The sequence below is a fragment of the Vicugna pacos genome, chromosome 30 (genome assembly GCF_048564905.1).
Source record: "Vicugna pacos chromosome 30, VicPac4, whole genome shotgun sequence".
NCBI lineage: Eukaryota > Metazoa > Chordata > Mammalia > Artiodactyla > Camelidae > Vicugna > Vicugna pacos.
In genome coordinates this window covers 22,322,501-22,341,841 of record NC_133016.1, presented here as the reverse complement: position 1 = coordinate 22,341,841, position 19,341 = coordinate 22,322,501, and the positions used below count along the sequence as shown (strand labels likewise).

The window sequence follows — 19,341 nt, the reverse complement described above, 5'->3', positions numbered from 1 at the left end:
AAACAACCTAAATGTCCATTGACGGACAACTGGATAAGGAAGTTGTGGTATATTTATACAATGGAATATTACTCAGCCATAAAAAAGAATAAAATAAAGCCATTTGCAGCAACATGGATGGACTTGGAGATGATCATTCTAAGTGAAGTAAGCCAGAAAGAGAAAGAAGAAACCCATATGATATCACCATATGTGGAATCTAAGTGGAAAAGACACAAATGACTTTATTTATAAAACAGACTCACAGACATAGAAAACAAACCTACAGTTACCACAGGACAAAGGAAGTGAGAAGGGATAAATTGGAAGTTCGAAATTTGCAGATACTAACTACTATATATAAAATAGATAAACAACAAATTTCTACTGTACATAGCACAGGGAACTATATTCAGTATGTTGTAGTAACCTATAAGGAAAAAGAATATGAAAAGGAATATACATATGTGTATTATGACTGAAACATTATGCTGTACACCAGAAATTGACACAACATTGTAAACTGACTCTACTTCAGTCAATCAATCAATCAGTCAATCAATGGGTCTAATTATTTCATGCATATTGCAAACATATGATATATCACAGGACAGTGCTATGATGTTTATGTCCCCCCAGAATTCATATGCCAAAATCTTGACCCTTTCCCTGCAAAGGTGATGATATTTGTGTAGGTGGGTACTTTGGGAGGTGCTTTAGTCATGAGGGTGGAACCCTCATGAATGGGGTTAGTGCCTTATAGAAGAGGATCCAGAGAGCTCTTTAGCCCTTCTCACTGTGTGAGGGCACAGCAAAAAGGTGCCAGCTGTGAACTAGGAAGAGTGCCCTCACCTGTCCATGCTGGCACCTTGATCGTGGACTCCCCTGCCCCTAGAACTGTGAGAAATCAATTTCTGTTGTTTATAAGCCACCCAGTCTATGGTAATTTTTTACAGGCCCATCTGCTTCCATGCATTTGGCTCTGGGTACTTTAGGGCATACACACACCCCTAGAGGGAAAATCTAAACCTTTCAGGATAAGCCAGGTCAGATACACATTTCTACAGCCCCTGATTGAGAGTTTCTCTTAAATTGTGTCAGTTGGGTCCAGACATTTGTCCTCTTTGACCATGCTTCCCACCCCCTTCCAAGCCACACCCTTGTGGATAAAGGCAAGTCTGTGTCTGTGGTTCATCCCTCTCTATTCAATATTTCCTGTGGGGGGTGCAGCTGAGTCCCAGAGGTAGGGCAATCGTGGCTCCTTGGAGTGCCTGAATCTCTCTCTCCAGCTGGGCTGGACATGCCCCTCCAGGTGGGTCATCTTAAGGAATTTCAGGACACTGACCTCCATGAAGGTCCAAGAGAAGGACAACCTGCTGTTGAGGAAGAAAGAAGTTTCTGGTGAGTACATGCCAGAGCCACAGACTTCTCTCTCATCCCTGCCTCTGGGTTCTAATGATGAGAATTTCAATAAGGAAGTCATCACCTTCCAATGAGACCTTGATGGAGAGGAGAGGAGGTCAGGGGTCTAGTACAAGTTTGGCCCAATCCTAAAGGCCTTCAGCAAGTTACCAACCTCTATGGCCTTGTCTCTCAAAATAACACTCCCCAAAGACCAGATTCAGAATCACCTGCTGAGATCTGTGCCCCATCCCAAGCTGGCTGACAGAATTAGTCTCTAAGAGTGGGCCACACTCACATTTCAGCACCATGGTCTAAGGACTGTGACTCTGTTACCTGTCAAATGGGACTAGCAGGCCATATGTAATGAAACTCTTAGAAGGATCAAAATGGTGTGGCATATATAAAATAGTACATGGTCTGGCTTATTGATTCAGAGCACATTTGGGATCCAGAGAGAGATACACTTGAATTCTGGTTCTGCCACGTACCTGCTGTGTGGCCTTGAGAAAAATTAGCCTCTCTGAGCCTCATAATCTGTGAAATGTAGACAATAATACATTTCATAATCTGTGAAATGTAGACAATAATATCTAGCTTGTGGGAACCACTCTAGGACTAAACAAAAGCATGTAATTAAGCTGCTTCATATATGCCTGGCACATGGAAAGTATTTTAATCATGGACACGTTTTGCCTCCTCCTCAAAAAATATCTCAAACATGAGTCAGTAGACTTCCTGTGTTACTACTACAGTGAGTCTCGTGACGCTTCTCCTACAGAACCTCTCAACTCCATCTTAAGTCTTGCCTTTCTTAAGCAAGTGCCCAGGCTCCCTCAGCCCCTGTTAAGCCAGGCTGGTAAACAGTTACTAGCCTGCTTATTGGGGACAAACAAATTCCCTCCCCCCTTTTCTCTCAATTTACAGACCTAAACTATGGGGTAATAGCTCTGCCACCATTGACACCCTTCAAAAAACCTAAAATCATCTGTAGCATCTAAACAAAGAGTTGATGTCTAAGGGTATATCCTCACAGTAGCTGGTACTATGGAAGGTTGCAAAAGAAAAGGAAGGCAAATTGCATGAAACCAAAAGGTTGGCGTAAGCTAACCCAGGCAAATCCCTAGTAGGTGTGCTCCCTAAACTGACCTCCTTCACCCTTGTTCTCAATATGGCAGGTCAGAAGACAGCAGGGGCTATTTGGAGTAAAATGTGGATAAAAGAAGTTGACAAACATGGCCAGAAGACAGCAGGGGCTATTTGGAGTAAAATGTGGATAAAAGAACTTGACAAACATGGCCACCTCCTTGTCCCAGAGCCAGTTCTAAAATCTCCATCTGATACTGTCAGCAACCATCTTCCCCCAACAGTCAGTTCTTGGTAATCCAAAAACATACTTACCCCACAGTCAACAGAAATGAATTGTATCCTACCCCACTGTGCTTGCATTAGGGAAGGAAAAATGAAGGAAGAAAATCTATTTCAGTTGTAATTAATATCCGGCACGAGGGACCTTTCCGAAATGTTTGCCCCAGCAACTTTCCCCACCCCTCTCCCCGTGGTGGATAAGAACGCCGTCACTGGATGAGAGTCGTGGAGCTCCCCGGCAGACACCTAACTGGATTCCAAACCCGGAAATCCCCAGAAAGAGTCCTGTGTCCTGCGAGGCTGTCAACTTACAGGCATTTCTGATCCCATCGCTGCCCTCCTTCATTTTAGGCGCCTTGATCGCCTAGGGTGGGAGTCTGACTTTTATATTTTCAAAGCACTCTAGGCTGGAGAGAGGCCCTTCTCCAACCAAGCCCCGCACCGCCAATCCTCGGAGCGAGAGAAGGTGCTGTTGCCGCAGGGCCCAGCCGCGGGAGGAGGGCGAAGGCCGCGCGGTGCCGCGAGAAGCAGCAGCAAGCAACGCTGAGCCTTGGATCAGGGACCTAGGTCCGCACCTCTGAGCTCCCTGCCGCGACTTCGCCCTTTCTGGCCGGTCCACCGCGAATTACACAGGAGAGAGGGCGGAGACCGCCCTGGGCCAGAGTTTCTCCCCAGCCGACTCCGGGGAACCCAGGGAGGGCGACGCCCGGCACCACGCCCCATCTGGTCCCGCATTTCCTGCCTCCGGGCTGAGAGAAGGAAGGGGTGGGTAGGCTGGAAGTTAAAGGCATTATCCTCTGCCCTCCTAAACTTCCGAATCGCACAGAAACTAGTCACTGTACGCGCGCCATGCACCCTGTCCTTTTTGGGGACGATCCTGCCGAGCTGCGGGATCCAATACCCTCCGCGGAGAAGACATCCAGTCTATCCACAGGCTTCCAAGAGTTGCCACTTACGACAGGGACGGGAATGGCCCGGCGCCTGCAGAGGCACTGGCAACCCTAAGAAGATATAGAGCGCAAACAGCCCCGGGCATTTCCTCGAGGCCCAGAGGGCAGGGCCAAAGTGTCCGCACAGACAGCTTGAGGAGTCCCCATCCGCCTACAGAAGGCGGAACCCGGACGGCCACTGCCCGGCCGGGCAAGTTCCTACATACCGGGCGCGGTAGGCCGCGGTGGGGAGCCAAACTCTTCCCCCCAGGGAAAGAACGTGCCCACAGCTGGGGTACGAAATGGGGGCGAAAGATACTTTTCTAAACCAAAGTCTCATCCCTTAACACTGGCCCTTCCCTTCTCTTTGTAAATCCCACGCTGGAGCCTGGGGACCTATCCAAACCGTGGGACGCTCAGAACACGCAGGCCCTTTCTTCCAATGGCGGCTGGAGGAGAGGGGGACGACTCGAGTTTAAGCGGCTTGCACTCTGTCCCTCTATTATTAAATGGAAAAACCAAAAGAGTTCTCTCGTTGCCTCTGCACCTGGCTGTCTCCATTTCTTTTCCATAAAGTGAGCCAGTCTCAACTGACGAAATTCCAAATGTGCCATAACCCCAGCCTTGCTCCCAGGCAGTGAAGTAGAGATCGGAAGAGGGAAAAGAAGAGGTCTGAGTTCTCCACTCAGATAACCACTTCTCTAATCAACAGTCTCCTCCCCCTACCTCCAATTCTCCCATCCCATCCCCGAAAAGAAAAAAATCACCGTTTGATTTATATCTAAGCTTCCCGCGGGGCAGAGGGTCCTGACGCTTGCAGCGGAAAGCCAGAGCTGGGCGCCAAGTCTGGACCTAGATTTTTCTCCAGAAGCTAGCACAAAATGAAAGACGCAAGAGGGAGGGTGCATGGCACCCGGAAATTAGATTTGAGTTTGGGGATGAAAGGTACATTTAATCCGGAGACTTTCTCCCCACTGTGGCCCATCCTCACACCACCATCACCCACCCAACAGGTTTCCAAACCCTTTTTCAAACCCGAGGAACTCGAGCCCGTGCATCTAGGAGGAGGGAGGCTAGTTTTCTTAGGTATCGAAGCCACTGGGTCGCAAACCTGACTCACTCACATGCAGCGCTAGGGCCGGCGGCGCCTTGCGCGCTTGTGGACTCCGTGGCGCACAGTCGGTCTGCGGTGCCTTCCACCCGCCAGCACCGGGCTGTTCTCTTAATGAATTACTAATGAGTTAAAATTGGGCAGCAGGCTTAATTAAAGCGTAGAGGCAATGTGTTTACCACATTGTAATTGAACTCATTAGGGCTATGGCTTTTTGTTTTTTAAGCAGCCGCCTTCCTTCTCTGCGTCGAATAATCTATGGGAAGCGTTTATTAGACAAGGAGGGGGTAGCGGGAAAACAGTCCATCAATTCTTTCAATGAAAAAGACAGGGTGAGAAAGGCGGGGTCGGGGAAGCTGGGGAACAGCCTCCATTCCGCGGATATCTCGGTGGAGTCAGGGCTAGACCGAGGCTTCCCAAAGTTCCAAGCGTAGAGTGACCCGATGAGCGCTGCTGGCTCTTGGGAATTTGCAAAAGGAGGGACCAGACCGGAGCCAGAAAGGCTGCCTTTGTAACACCACAGGACTCCCAAACTCGGCCCTTATCCACACCATTGCCAGCCAGAGTGCTGGACTCCGACTGAACCCTCTAGCAGGCGCTTGCCCTTCCACGCGTTTAACACTCATAAGGAGATGGATTCTGCTAACTTTTCTTTTAAAAGCAGCATATGAGTTTGTCCCTAAAGCTTTACTCCCTGGTGGTGGTGTTGAGAACTCATTCTCCTTTTTCGAGTTTTCCCAGCACACCCCCAACCCCCGCCTCCGCGTTCTGAAGACGCACGATGGTGCCCGGGACCAGCGCTTCCTATGGATTCTGCCCTCCCCCCACCTCGACCTCACCTCAGGTGGTCTTTCCCCGGGGGGCTGGCGGAAGGATGCCGCCTTTTAGTGTGCCGCCCGCGGGCAGCACCAGAGAAGCGCACCTGCGCGCTCTGGGATAACTCTTCTGCTGGCAGGGAGCCCAAGCTGCCTGCCCGGGCTGCACTCCCCGAAAGCAAATCGCTCTCTTTTGCCCCTGGCCCCACTCCAATTATCAGGCCTCCAACCCTCGCCTCTTTTCCCTTACGTGTGTATCAGTGGGCGTGGAAGGGTGTTTGGTGGGGGGGCTGGGGTTGGCGCAGCGCTCCTTTCCTTGCCCTGCCCTGCCTGACCAACAGGCGGCGTCAGAGACCTAGGTCTGGGCTGGGGAGTGGGGGGTGCGGATCTGAGCAAGCTAAGCGGAGAAGCTGGTTTCGAGGAGAGCGACCCTCACCCCAAACTTACGAACTTGCCCAGGAGGGGACTGGGAAATACAGGGTGTCTGCGGGAGACCACAGACAAGGGGAGAGTCGGGACGGGACAGAGTCGTGGTGGAAGACCCGACTGCGAGCTGGAGTGCGGAGGACAGTGGGCGGCGGGCGGCGGCAGCGGATACCGCACGGGGAAGAGGCAGGCGCCGCGGGAGGCAGAGAGCGGCGGTGGAGCTGCGGCTCAGGCGGGGTGGACTGAGCGCGGAGGGCCGAAGACCGCGAGGGCGGCGCAGATAGGTAAGTGGCCTCGCCCTCCGCACTTGGCCTCCTCTCCTTCGGAGAAAACTGGGTTGAAAGAGACTCCAGGAAATTCTGACCCCTGCCACAACCCCACAACTGACCCCTACCTCCTCCCCTCCCACTTTAAGCTCACACCCATTCCCAAGCGCCCACCCCGCACCGTTTGTGGATTTTGTCAAACTCTCCCACCCTGTCCACCCCACCTCCTTTCTCCGCCTGACCCGAGAGGTTGAGGTAAATTGTCTCTAATTTGTTGCTAAAAGATTAATTGCAGAGGGCGGGTCGATTTGATTAAGGCAATTAATCTTTGGTTACAGCCTTCTAGTGTCACTTGTGCGTGTGGTGGGAGGGAGGGGGAGAGTATAGAGAGAGACAGAGAGAGAAGGCTAACGAGACTTTTTGGAGAAGCTCTGGAAAGAGGTTGCCCGCCTGGAATTGCGGCCACGTCTTCGCGCCCACACCCCAGCAGCCCGCAACCCCAGTTCCCACCTGCGGTTTCAGCACCTCCAATCCGGGACAGCGACTCCCTAGAGAGCGCCTGGTAACTTTCGGATCCCGGGAGTTTACACTCCGCGAGCAGAGGCAGGAGCTGACCAGGAAGAAGGGTACACTCTTCCCCTTCCCCTCTTCTCCCAGCCCACCTCTGGCTCAACCATTGAGCTTCCCTTTGCCCACTTCAAAGCAGGATCCGACCAGAGTCCCTGAAAATCCCCAAGACTCAAGCCTGCCTGGAGGCGGGAAAGGGAGAAACCCCCAAACGCTCCTAGAAAAGTTCCCAAAGCTGGAGTTTTCTGTTTTCGTGAATAATTAACGCTGGTCATAAATAACTGATGGAGGCAGTGGAGAAAGGAAGAAGGAGGAGGGAGGCGAGAGCCAGAGCGGCCAAAGAAAGATCGAAGAGTTTGTTAAAGGACCATTAAGTAAGCCTTGCTGGGAACGGCATTCCTCCGTAGATCACAGCAGAGCGGTTCCACCCAGGCCTGGGGTAAAAGCAGGGAAGCGAAGCGCCCAGGGGAGTGGAGGGTTATGCTGACCAAGCCAGATCACCTATCCAAGACCCATTCTCAGTACTTTACCCATTCCCTTTCCTCTACCCAGGACTCATCGTTCCAGAGTCGTCTGAACCTCTAGTCATCCTCTAGCCATCTGTCATTCCCATGCCCAAAGTGCAGACGTTCTGGGATAGACAGCAGAGGCCCAGGAGTGAACCTAGGCCTTGAGTTCTGTTAGTTCTGCCCAGGCCTGTAGCAAGTCCTGCCCAATCCCAATTTGTAAGCATTTCCCCAAAGCCACCCTCCTCATTCCATCCCAGACCATACCATTTCATTCTTTTCAAACTGGCCCCAAGTTTTGGGACTCCAGCCTCCAGCTGGCTCCCATCTTCCCTCACCAGACCCTTAAAGAACAGGGTAGTACACACACACACACACACACACACACACACACACACACACACACTGCTCCATGCTCTTCCACTGCTTCTCCATCATCTCCATTTCCTGACTTCCTTTGAGGGGCTTAAGCATGCTGACCTCTGGCACCTTGTGTCCATCTCAGCTTTGAACTGAGACTCTTTGGCAGGGGTCTCAGAACCTAGAAGAAAGCCCAAGAGGAAATCCTTACTTCTAGGTTGGAGGCCTATGGCAGAACATTTTGGACTCTTCAGGAAACACTGGCCTCTCACCTGATGACCAGGCTCAGATGGCCAGTGCATGCTTTCAGAGTGAAACTTAGCCAAGCAGCCAGCACAGTCCTTCACAGAGCCTCACTGAGTCCAACCCACAAGCAAAGCTATGTCCTTTCCTGGTGCAACTTGTCATGGGCCCTGGGAAGAAAATATTGTAGTCTGCAGCAACCACCCCTGGCTGTGAGTTTGGATTCTGACTTAGAGATAGGCAGGAGCCTCTTTGTAGCCTTTTCATTGGTTAACAGTTTCCACCAACCCCTCTTCCCTAAAGACTAGCTCTGGATATAACAAAGGCCAGCCTGACTTTTCTGGGCAGGAGCAGAGAGTAGCTTCCAAAGAGGAAGGTTGGTGGCCAAGCCTCAAGGAGCCTAGATTTTTTTATGAAAATTTTCTCTTGTCTTTATGATATAAAATTTTTTCTTTAAAAAGACACTAAAACCAGCTTCATTTTCTCTCCCATTTCATCTTCACCCCAACACTCTCCAAACCCTGAACTCTTACCTTTTTAAGAACTGCGCAGTTCTAAATGGGGAAGGGAAACGGAGAGTGAATAGGATGATTATAGGGAATTGTCTCTGTGCCTCATTAGGGACACAACAACCCACTAGGGTTGTGAAATTAGACAACGGGGTGGGAGGAAATCAGATCTGGGGGAGAGGAGGCCAACCCTGGAGCCATGGGTTGTTTACTTCTCATATAAAATATAACTCCCCCAAGCAGGAAGTTACTGCAAACAAGTATCAATAATGAATGAATCTCCTGTAATAAAATACTTACATAATTAGCACAAGTCAAGTGGTTGCATTATGTTAACCTTTTGCAACTCTGAGCTGGAAAGTTTTGCTCCAGAATTCCTCAGAATGCCATTTTCATTCTCAAGAGAGTGTGAGAGCCAAGCACTCATCCAGCCTTTCATTCTGTTATAATATGGTTTTCCATTTCTGAACCAAAACGTAAGTACTTCTGAAATATAACAGAAAACTCTCTTTGGTGAATTCAGAACAGTCATTAACATTCAGTTTTAAGTGAATGTTAACAGTAAATAAAGAAATCTCTTGATTGTAATAGTAGTAACAGAGCAATAATTACCCAGTAGGTGGTCATCAGTAATGATAAATGTATCATTATTACTGTGTGAGATTGGGAACTCGGTTTTGGAAACTACTTCAGACTTTTTAGTAGCATGGCTGGTTACAAAGCATTTCTTAGCCTGCAAAAGCCATATAATTTTATACACAATTTAGGTGAAAATAAATTTAAATCTGTATATTACATTTTTAATTTCAAGTTAGTAATTAAAGTTGGTTCATTATATCTCCTCTGAAACCCTCAGTGCTCATCTCCATGGTTTGTTTGTACAATTTGTTTCTAAGACACCCAAGGTTACACAGTTCTAAAAGATGGAAAATTTAGTTATTTGCCAACATTAAGAGTTTGTCAATGATTCCATAATGCATCTTGAAAAAGTTTGGGATTGGTTATTGCCTTTGATCTGGTTAGCTATGCTTTTACTTTGAACACCTAACCTCATGAGGGAAAGACTTTTGGCTTAAAAAAGTAGATTTAAATACACAAAAATAGAAAAAAAATCCTCTCAATATTCTTTCTGAATATTCACTGGTTGCTATTTTTTCAGAGAGAAAAAAAAATCAATGACTCAGATTTCTAACCCCCTCTTCCCTGGGATTTATTTTCCTAATATCTAATTTCACCTTTTGCTACCACTGAGCCAACGACTGCAGGCAGGAGGAATGCTGAAGGCATGATGCTTATTGGGCAGCCAGAGAACACATGATAGTTTAATAATGTACTAGCTAATGGGATCAAGCTTGATGGCAAAGTAGAAGATTTTCAAATGGGGGGTGCGAGGGGGAAAGAGAACAGGGAAGAGGGGAAAATGCCTTTATTTCCCCAGGAAATAAAATCCAATGTTCTTTCCACCAGTGTCAGCTGGGGAAATGTTAAATGTATATCTATGTCATTTTCTCTCTTGTGACATGTCAACAGACAATCTACAGCCCCTCCCCCTACTCCCACTCCTCTATCTCCCCTTTCCAAGCTTTAAAAGATCCTGCTCCACACCCTTTCTGCATCCTCAGCCTAGTTACTTCTTCAATTGCTTCCCTGAAACAAAAGAGTTGGTCATTATATATATATATATATATATATATGCCTCAAACCACATTTCTTGTTCTTGGTGGTAGTTGGAGTCTTCATACAATTAAAGACTCTTTTGCATAAATCTACCCAAATACTTGCCTTAGTTTTTCTCTCCCACAATCTCTATTTCTTGCTCCACTTTCTCCTTTTCCTTTTCTCTCCTTTTCTCCTCTCCCTTCTTTAGGAGTGGCAATCAAAAAAGGCAAGCATCTTGCCTTGTTATTCATTATTATAGCAGCATCTTTGAGATGCATCTTTGCCAATGAAAACTCCATGTAGATGCCTATCCTTTTGTTGTAGCGGCCTAGGTTATTCAGGAGCAGAGACAAAAGCCTGAAGTGATGTGATCTAAATGAGCTCTGGGGTTTTCCAGCTGGGACCACCTCCATTTCAAAGGACCCCCTCCTTCCCAATATAGGGAGGGTGGAAGTGGAGGGGGGCGGGTACATATGTGTATGCATGCACAGAAAGAGAAAGGAGAAGAGAGGGAAGGGAGACAGACTAGTGGGCTATTCCTATGACAATGTCTCCCTTTGATGCACATTTGCAGGTGTGTTCAGGTAGTATGCATCCATGGGCTTATGTGTGTCCTCAGGTATTTTGTGTTCCTTTGAATTTTATCTTGGTCAACTAATATTTGCTAAGTAACCACCAGGTACACCAAATTCATGCTCCATTCTCGATTTTATTACTTCATGTAAACTATGTGCACATATGTGTACTTTATTGTGTTTACAAGCTTACGAGGACTTGTGAAGAAATGTGAATTCTGTTATAAAAATGAAAGTCCAATAGCAAATGTTTCCATTAGTCCCTGGCCTCTGTGAACTGGTAGGGTAAGAGCTTTCTCTGCCACTTACCCAAAGGCAAGTTTTCTTGTGAGAATGGTTTCCTCTGATTAAGGGGAATTCAGTCTTGGTTCCTTCTTCTACATTCTCTATTTCTTACAAAGCTGTTTGTTTGAAGGGTAAAAAAGAATCTCACTGATTCCCATAGTCACTGGTACAGGGGGAGCTCAAGGGATTACTTGAGCCAGGGATACAGTTCCTGCAAAATGTTCATTTTCCCTTTCCTTCCTCAGTTCTGGTTTAATTTTTAGGTTTGTGCTCTCACTGTACTTCTCTTGGGATACTCTGGCCCCAGGGAAAGGGTCCCTGTTTATGGACAATATTTTAGAGAAGGCTCAAAGGCCCTGCTCATTTCTTCTACGACTTCCATCATGAGTGAGTTTTGGTTTGCTCCTCGTCCTTGGTTGGCTTCATGTAACTCCAGCCAGAGCAGTGGAGGAAAACCCAGGGAGTCTAAGCTGGCTTTGCCAAGCTGCAGAAAGCTCTTTTGCATAGAAAGAGAGAATTGAGAGCTACCAGCAATCATTATCATTACGGCCATTACTATTGCTAATTTTTATTATCAATTTATTTTAAGTGGATTAAGCAAACAGTAGCTAAGGTTCTGGCCACCTGTATACAAAATAAACACTAGACCAATTAGGAGCAGGATAAAGTTTTAATGAAAAGGACTAAGTTTTCTCCAGGGAACGTGTTCCTTCTCTGCTCACCATGAAACTAAAATGCCCTTGATGTCTTTTATTCTGGAGATATTAAAGACTTTGAACATTTCCTGTAACCGTGCAGGCCTAACTCTTGTCTTCATTCTCCAAGGAAGATGCTTTTAAAGCTAGCATGTATTAAATGACTACTGTGTGCCAAGCACTTTACATCTATTATCTTATTTAATTCTCACAACACCCCTGTGGGTTACATACCAATCTCCTCATTTTGCAGATGAAGAAACTGGGGCTTTGGGAGGTTAGGTATCAAAGCAAAATTCCACAACTAGTAAGTGATTGAAGGGAAATTTGTACCCAATTTCAGTCTAACTAAATTTCCTGTACTTTCTGATACACCAGAATTATTCTGTCCCTGCCAGTATTCCAGTTTCTCTTAAGGCCATGCAGATCTCCTTCTGCAAACTTGGAACTAACAAGGAAACCATTTCTTGCATTTCTTGCACTACCTGATGGAAAAATACCAATGCCAAGAACATCTCTGGCAGGGGCACAGAAACAGAAATATTTCTGCCTAACAGCTGAGGATGGGGAAAGAGGGAGTATGTGAGAGAGATGGAAGCTTTTCTTTGATCTTTAACTGTCAGGGGTTCTTCGATAACCAGTCTGGGAGTAGGAGAAGAGGGAATATCTGGTGTTTCTGATTTATTGAATTTATATTAAGGCCTTTATCTTCCTTTCAGGTCAATGCAAAACACAGGAGTGGGGCGGGGGAGTGGCTGGATTTCTTAGTCCTTTGAGATGGGGCAGATGTGGCAGACGTAGGGTGTGTGTGTTTCTGAGTCTCCCTTTGCCTGCCTCTGAAGTCTACAAGGCCATGCTCGAGCCCAGAGCCGAATCTAGGACTCTGATGATCACAGGCTGGGAGACTTCTTCGGAAGGGCCTTGAACGCAGCAGGATCTGCGACGCCTCGGAGGGCTGCATTCGCGTCAGCACCGCGGACAGCTCCTGCCTCTGCTTCGGCCTCGAACCCTCAGGATCCGACGCCGCCTTTCGGAAAACAGTCTGTTTCCAAAGTAGAGGAGGCCCGGCCAGGTTTGGATTCGCTTCACCAGTTGTTAAAAGCTGTAGCTGGAAACCTCCATCTACGCTGCCGCGCCGGCCGCGTGCGCCTGCATTGAGGCGTCACTTCTCCAGTTCCGAGGAGGGCAGCTCGGTTTGTGGTTTTCCTTTGGGTCCGGTGTCTGGGCTTCTTTACCTGTCCCTGGCCTGGGTGAACCGCAGCCGCCCGGAACGGAGATGAGAGTGGAAATGCTCTCCTCCGTGCGGTGATAGATCATGCAAACGGGTGACACCAGTTTAACCAATAAAACAATTTGAATCAATTAGCTGGCTGAGGAGAGTCCCGACGTGTAAAATGCATGTCAGCTCGAATAGGAAAGCATTGATTAACTCGGCCCCTACCCGCTGTCTCCCGCCACCGCCTGCTCCCTCCTGAGCCTGCCAGGGTCTCGGAGAATAGACAGGGACTGACAAGGATCAGACGCCCCCGGTCTGCAAGAGGAAAATGCAAGGGTGGTGGAGAACCATCAGGAGACTTGTTCAAACTGAAGAGAAAGCAAAGAATCAGAGAGATAGTGAGTGGCAGAAAGTTGCTCAAAGACTCAGAACATATAAACAGGCTGTAATTCTGAAGTCCAGCTCCAGACTCACAATGAAGATTTGCTGGAGCACTGCGTCTGGCTTTGAACAATTGTTCTCCACCTTCACCTTCCAAAAAATATAATTGGCCTGACAGCTCAAACAGGTACCCCAGACTCCCTGGGGAAATAAATTATTGTGTTATTTTTAGAATTATTTGTACAAAAGTACTTAACCTAACATCACACATTTCTCTTTCCAGTGAAACTTTTTTGCATTAATATAAAGCCACAGGTTTGTATGGCAGTAAGCCCTGAAAGTAACGTATAAATGTTTATGTTTAAAGATGAGGTAAGGAGGTGGTTACAGGTACCACCCAGGTGTTGATTCAGTCCTCAGGGTAACCAAGGATGGGAAGAAAGGCAAAGATTAATCCTGTTTCTTTTCAAATATATATATTTTGAAGACCTTTTCTTTCTTTTTTTTAATAGGGATCTGTAAGGGGAAGAGGAGCCTTTGGGGGGCACAGATGGGACTAGCACAATAAAAAATGAAGACTCTGGTGCTTGTTAGGCAGCGAGCACACATTTCCCCGTGGTACCTTAGTAAGGTGATAAGACTTTTTGTTTCTCCCCATTTTCCGTCTTAAAATCTGCCCCATTTTCAGGCTTTCTTTCCATGCAGCTCATGTTTTCTTTGCAGCAGCCCTAGCTCTAGAAACTGTGAGCAAGTTGGGATCTCCCTTTGTGGGAGTGCCTGGCCTCAGAGAGGAGGCAGGGAAGTTGGGAAGAACCAGGCCAGATCCTGGCATCTTCAGAAGAGTGGCAGCCTTCAACCTTCTGCAGGAAGGGGTTGTGAATGAAAACACAAATGGACAGAGCAGACATAGTCTGAGTTTTCCTTCTTTTGGGATGGGAGGCTTGGAGGGCACTGGGGAGGGAGCGTTCAGTTGGCTTCAGCCCCTTAGGACAGAGCCTAATTTGTGCAGTTAATGCCTTAAGGAACTAAGAGATGGATGAAATATTTTTTCGCTGCCTTTTGAAACTTATGCCCAAACAAATATTTACAATTTTTATGGCTCTGAAACTGTGTTCTGTGCATATTAATTTAAAACAGCCACAATTCCTGCATCCCTCACTTTTCTGTTCAATTAACTCTCCTTGATTTTACTGACCTTTAATGAAGTGCTAAGAGTTCACACTCTCACTTGAATTTAGCGATGGTTTGTTGTTGATGCTATGATAGAGTCTGGTTGGGCTTCCAGGTTAGTGGAGTTTGTTGGTTCCATCATTTCCACAATGTGACTGCCCAGCTCTAAGCCTGTGTGTTTCACCAGACAGCAATCGAAAATTCAGCTCTGATAGTAAAGGAAAAACTTGAAGGATTGCCCAACCCCACCCCCTGTAGGTATTCTTCTTATAATGTCCTCTAAATAGGCAGCTTCTCCTCTTTCTGATAAACTAGGGATGGTCATTTTGACTCCCAATAGCTGATCAATTAAGAAGCAATATATGGACCCTTCTCTATATTGCAGTGTGTGCCTTGGGGGAAGCTATGGGAAATGGTCCTTCCCCATCCTAGTTATCTTCATTTTACTATTATTAGTATTATCTCCTTTTTTTTAAGGGCATGCATCTACATGTTTCCCCAAGAAATTTCTCTCTCTGGGAGCACTGGCATCTTGCTCAAGTGCGGGTCCAGGTTGTCAGCCTCCCTACTTTCCTGTCTCATCTTTTCTTTGTGCTAAGGTGGCCTGCATGGGTTTTATAAAATGGATTAGAGAACTATTCTGAATGAAGTTGTTAAATGAATGCACACATGCACTCATTGGGGTCCCCATTTAATGGAACACTTTCCAAAATAGAGAACGCTGCTCTGTATCTTGTCCTAAAAAGGCAAATGTATATTCAAAGGTGAGGACACTCTCCGTGCTTCTTTCGAAGTTTTTAGATTGGGCACTCTATGCAGAAACACTCTCCCTCCCCCCCCCCTTCCTTCCTCATTTTACAGTGTTTCAAAGGAGACGCTGACACTATTCTATTCTCGGGCTAACTGTGCTTCCTATATCCTCGGGCGCGCAGTGAGGCTACTGGTTTGCAACGCATACCTTAGGGACCATTCATGAAGGAGGGTGGCTCGGAGAAAAGAGAGGAGGAGACAATAACGGGCAGGGATGCAGTCAATTTAGAGGCATCCTTCTAGAATCCGGGCCTCCAGGATCCAGGTCCCTGGGATGCACGCAGACTATACGGCTTTCCACTCCTAAATCAGATCTGCGGGTCCAGCACCACTGCTGCGTTTGCTCCGGGGTCGGAGAGTTGGTTGTCAGTTACGGGTTGGTTAGGTGTTAGGTTTGGTGCCTGCTGAGAAAGGATCCCGATGCTGCTCGCTCTCGCTTTCGCTCTCCCCCTCCCTCCCTGTAACATGCCAGCCCTTTAATGTGGAGTGTCAGGGAGACGGTGACGTCACCTTGCCCGCTGGGTGGCGTCCCCTCGGTCCGACACGAGTTCAGAGACAGAGAAAGGCGCCGTCAGACTGCGCTCCACCTGGGGCTCTCCTGCCGCGGATTTCCGCGCGCCCACACTTTTCTGCGGTGGAGGGAACACCCCGCTGCAATTCAAGCGGTCATTCCCCCGCCTGGATTCGAGAGCCGTTAGCGCCAACGAGCGCTAGGATCTTCACGCGGAGCCCTCCGAAGTCCCGCCTGCTGGATTCGAGGACCCGCTTGGATGCTTCGTCTCCGAGCGCCCTCGGAAGATGGGCCGGCAGCCACACGCGTAAAGACAGCTAGGGGTTACCAGGTACTGCGGGAACCAGCCGGCCTCGACTCTGCGCACGGCTCGCGGTTCACTATCTGAGATCCCCAGCACTGGGCTTTTCCGGGTTAGATTGCGGGGCAACGGCGGGCATCGGTAGTGTCTGGGCTGAGAATCAAGCGAGTTAAGTTGGAGGTCATTGGCTCCGTAAGTCGGATGGGGAAGTTCGCCAGCCTCCTTTCTCAGCTCAACTAACTTTTAATTGTCTCTTCTCCCCTCACTCTCTCTTAAAAATCCCCCAACCTAAGCCCTCCTATTTGTGTCTCTGCTCTAACAGGAGTTTCCGGGAGGGATTGGGGTGAAAGTGGAGGACACCCAATAGGAGACACTTCTGCCAAGGCTGCGGGTCTCTAACTCGGGCCAGGCCCGCTGCGCGCGTTGCACCGGACCGAGAGTTCCCGTTATCTCAGGGTCTTATTAAGATAACAAGAATCTTATTTGGGAGGGAAATGAGCATGAAAGGGCCATTTGGCAAAGCTAGGGCTGGCTGTATCAGGCCCAGGTATCTTTGTGCCATTTAACACCCTGTCCCTTGGAAATATTGTCTCCGAGCCATCCAAGTGACAAGCCAAGCTCTCCTCTCGTTGATCGCCTCGAGGTTTGTTCAACCTTCCTGGAGGCCACAGAATGTAGTAACAGCTGAGGATCCAGGGGTTCGAAGGGCGAAGGTGTCAGGACAGGCATCGCAGGGGCCCAGAGAGGGCAAGGACAGAACAATTTGGATAAACGGGTAGGATGGTGTACCCACGGAAATCTTTGTAATAACAAGCTCCGGTGTCCTTGGCGGAGAGTGGCGATGCTACGGCAACCGGTTATTTTCCAGGGCAAAGGATAGTCTTAGCAGCCGCTGGACTGTGCGAAGGTCACTGTTAGCTTTCTCAGGGAATGAGCTGCTTTGCTTGTTTGGACTTAGCAGTGTTGTCACAAAGGTTTCTTTCATTTGCTTTTTCTGTACTTTGAATTTACTGGATATTTTCCCCCATTATGTTATCCCGTTGATCAGAGATGATAGGAATTTTACCGCAGGCCCAACCCTGGGCTTCCACTTTCAATGCTCCCAAAGATTACCTAGCCTAAGAATTACCTATACCGTGGGGCACTTCCCCCCACCCCCTGTCAATCCCATAAGGTATAGAGATATCTATATAAATCAGAGAAAGAAATGTCACAGAAAGTGCTTCACCTTACAACTACATTTGCCTTCTAAAGCCCACTAATAATGATCTCCAAGAATTGTTCGATTTCTTTGCACTGTTTCCGGGCTTAACATCCACTCTTATTTGCTCATTGTCATGGAAATGACAGAAAGAGTATTTGAATATCTTCAGGTCTACAACTTCATCTTTGTAAGTGACCTGTCTGGAACCAGAACCACTCAATTTAGCAAGTGGCTTTTTGAAAAGCTGGAAGTGAAACGCCTATTTTGATGCAATCATGCATATAGCTTTGGACATTTTTCCATCTTTCCCCCAAATTTCTACTTAAAGTATCAAAATGTCTAATGGCAAAGATGAGGGAGAAGTGATTTCGTTTTGCCTTAATGAGCTGTGTCTTAACCAGTAGTGAATTTCCCCCAAGGAAACCACAGATACCACAAAAATTACTTTTAAAAGGTTTGGGTTTATTTTTTTTAACCAAAATCAATCTATTTTCAAGCAAATGTGAATGGTCTCACTTTTAAAATCTGGGTTTCAATGGTCAAGCCCCAGTTTTCCATCACTTTTATAATCTGTACTAGTTACAACTGTCATCATTACTTCCTAGTTTCTAGCAGGCATGCTATTTTATTCTAATGGCTTCTATAAATCAGGGATGAAGTCTTGAGTTTCTTAGGAATGGACTTTTTAAAAAATTTACTTTGGATATTTAGAACAGAAGAAAAGTATTTCCAAATCCCTGCATTTCCAAAGGGCAATCTTGAGGAAATTGAAGAGAGATGACTTCTTCATGTCTGGAACAGTCCCTTTGCCCAGTGACAATCTTGTCTTAACCAAAGCAAGGATGTTATTATAATTCTTCAGTTAGCGACTCAACCCACCCCTCTCTTTGTAGACTGAAAAGTCTCTAGTCAATGGTTTCTCCTTTCCCTTTCAGTCTCCAAGACAGACCCGGAGGGCTCGACGCGGGCTTCCGCGGCGTAGGAGATGGCTTCCAGCCCGCTGCCGGGGCCCAACGACATCCTACTGGCATCGCCGTCGAGCGCCTTCCAGCCCGACGCGCTGAGCCAGCCGCGGCCGGGCCACACCAACCTCAAACCCAACCAAGTGGGCCAGGTGATACTCTACGGCATTCCCATCGTGTCGTTGGTGATCGACGGGCAGGAGCGCCTGTGCCTGGCGCAGATCTCCAACACTCTCCTCAAGAACTTCAGCTACAACGAGATCCACAACCGCCGAGTGGCGCTGGGCATCACGTGCGTGCAGTGCACGCCGGTGCAGCTGGAGATCCTGAGGCGCGCCGGGGCCATGCCCATCTCATCGCGCCGCTGCGGCATGATCACTAAGCGTGAGGCTGAGCGCTTGTGCAAATCGTTCCTAGGCGAAAACAGGCCGCCCAAGCTGCCCGACAACTTCGCCTTCGACGTGTCCCACGAGTGCGCCTGGGGCTGCCGCGGCAGCTTCATCCCCGCGCGTTACAACAGCTCCCGCGCCAAGTGCATCAAATGCAGCTACTGCAACATGTACTTTTCGCCCAACAAGTTCATCTTTCACTCCCACCGTACGCCCGACGCCAAGTACACGCAGCCGGACGCAGCCAACTTCAATTCTTGGCGCCGTCATCTCAAGCTCACTGACAAGAGCCCCCAGGACGAGCTAGTCTTCGCCTGGGAGGACGTCAAGGCCATGTTCAACGGCGGGAGCCGAAAGCGCGCGCTGCCCCAGCCGGGCGCGCACCCCACCTGCCATCCGCTCAGCTCGGTCAAGGCGGCGGCCGTGGCAGCGGCGGCTGCGGTGGCGGGGGGCGGGGGACTGCTGGGCCCGCACCTGCTAGGGGCGCCCCCGCCGCCGCCGCCCCCGCCACCCCTGGCCGATTTGGCGGGGGCGCCACACGCCCATCACAAGCGACCGCGCTTCGACGACGACGAAGACTCGCTGCAGGAGGCGGCCGTCGTGGCCGCAGCCAGTCTTTCGGCTGCCGCCGCCAGCCTCTCGGTGGCCGCGGCCTCGGGCGGCGCCGGGGCGGGCGGGGGCGGCGCTGGGGGCGGCTGCGTGA

The 19,341-nt window shown here is 48.6% G+C and overlaps 1 protein-coding gene and 1 long non-coding RNA gene across 5 annotated transcripts in view; one reads left to right on the top strand and one right to left on the bottom strand.

The window, feature by feature from the left end:
* Positions 1-11,551: 11,551 nt before the first annotated feature.
* On the bottom strand, positions 11,552-15,956 carry LOC140690482 (uncharacterized). 3 transcript variants are annotated; one of them, XR_012065782.1, is made up of 4 exons: positions 15,782-15,956; positions 15,420-15,675; positions 14,487-14,632; positions 11,552-13,278 (listed from the first exon to the last, which is right to left on the bottom strand). It is a non-coding gene; the product is annotated as an uncharacterized lncRNA (long non-coding RNA). The 3 variants fall into 3 exon arrangements; XR_012065781.1 differs by having other exon boundaries at positions 15,420-15,672; XR_012065783.1 differs by having other exon boundaries at positions 11,552-13,225; positions 15,420-15,672.
* The window catches only part of SKOR2 (SKI family transcriptional corepressor 2), a 40,719-nt gene continuing 37,202 nt past the window's right edge, over positions 15,825-19,341 (top strand). For both annotated transcript variants that reach the window (XR_012065780.1, XM_072952309.1), the window contains exons 1-2: positions 15,825-16,113; positions 18,223-19,341. The exon at positions 18,223-19,341 is cut by the window's right edge and continues 1,535 nt beyond it. Coding sequence is in view for 1 of the 2 variants with exons in the window: in XM_072952309.1 (XP_072808410.1) it covers positions 18,273-19,341 (1,069 nt within the window). In the remaining variant the exon portion in view is untranslated. The remainder of the gene's footprint in view (positions 16,114-18,222) is intronic.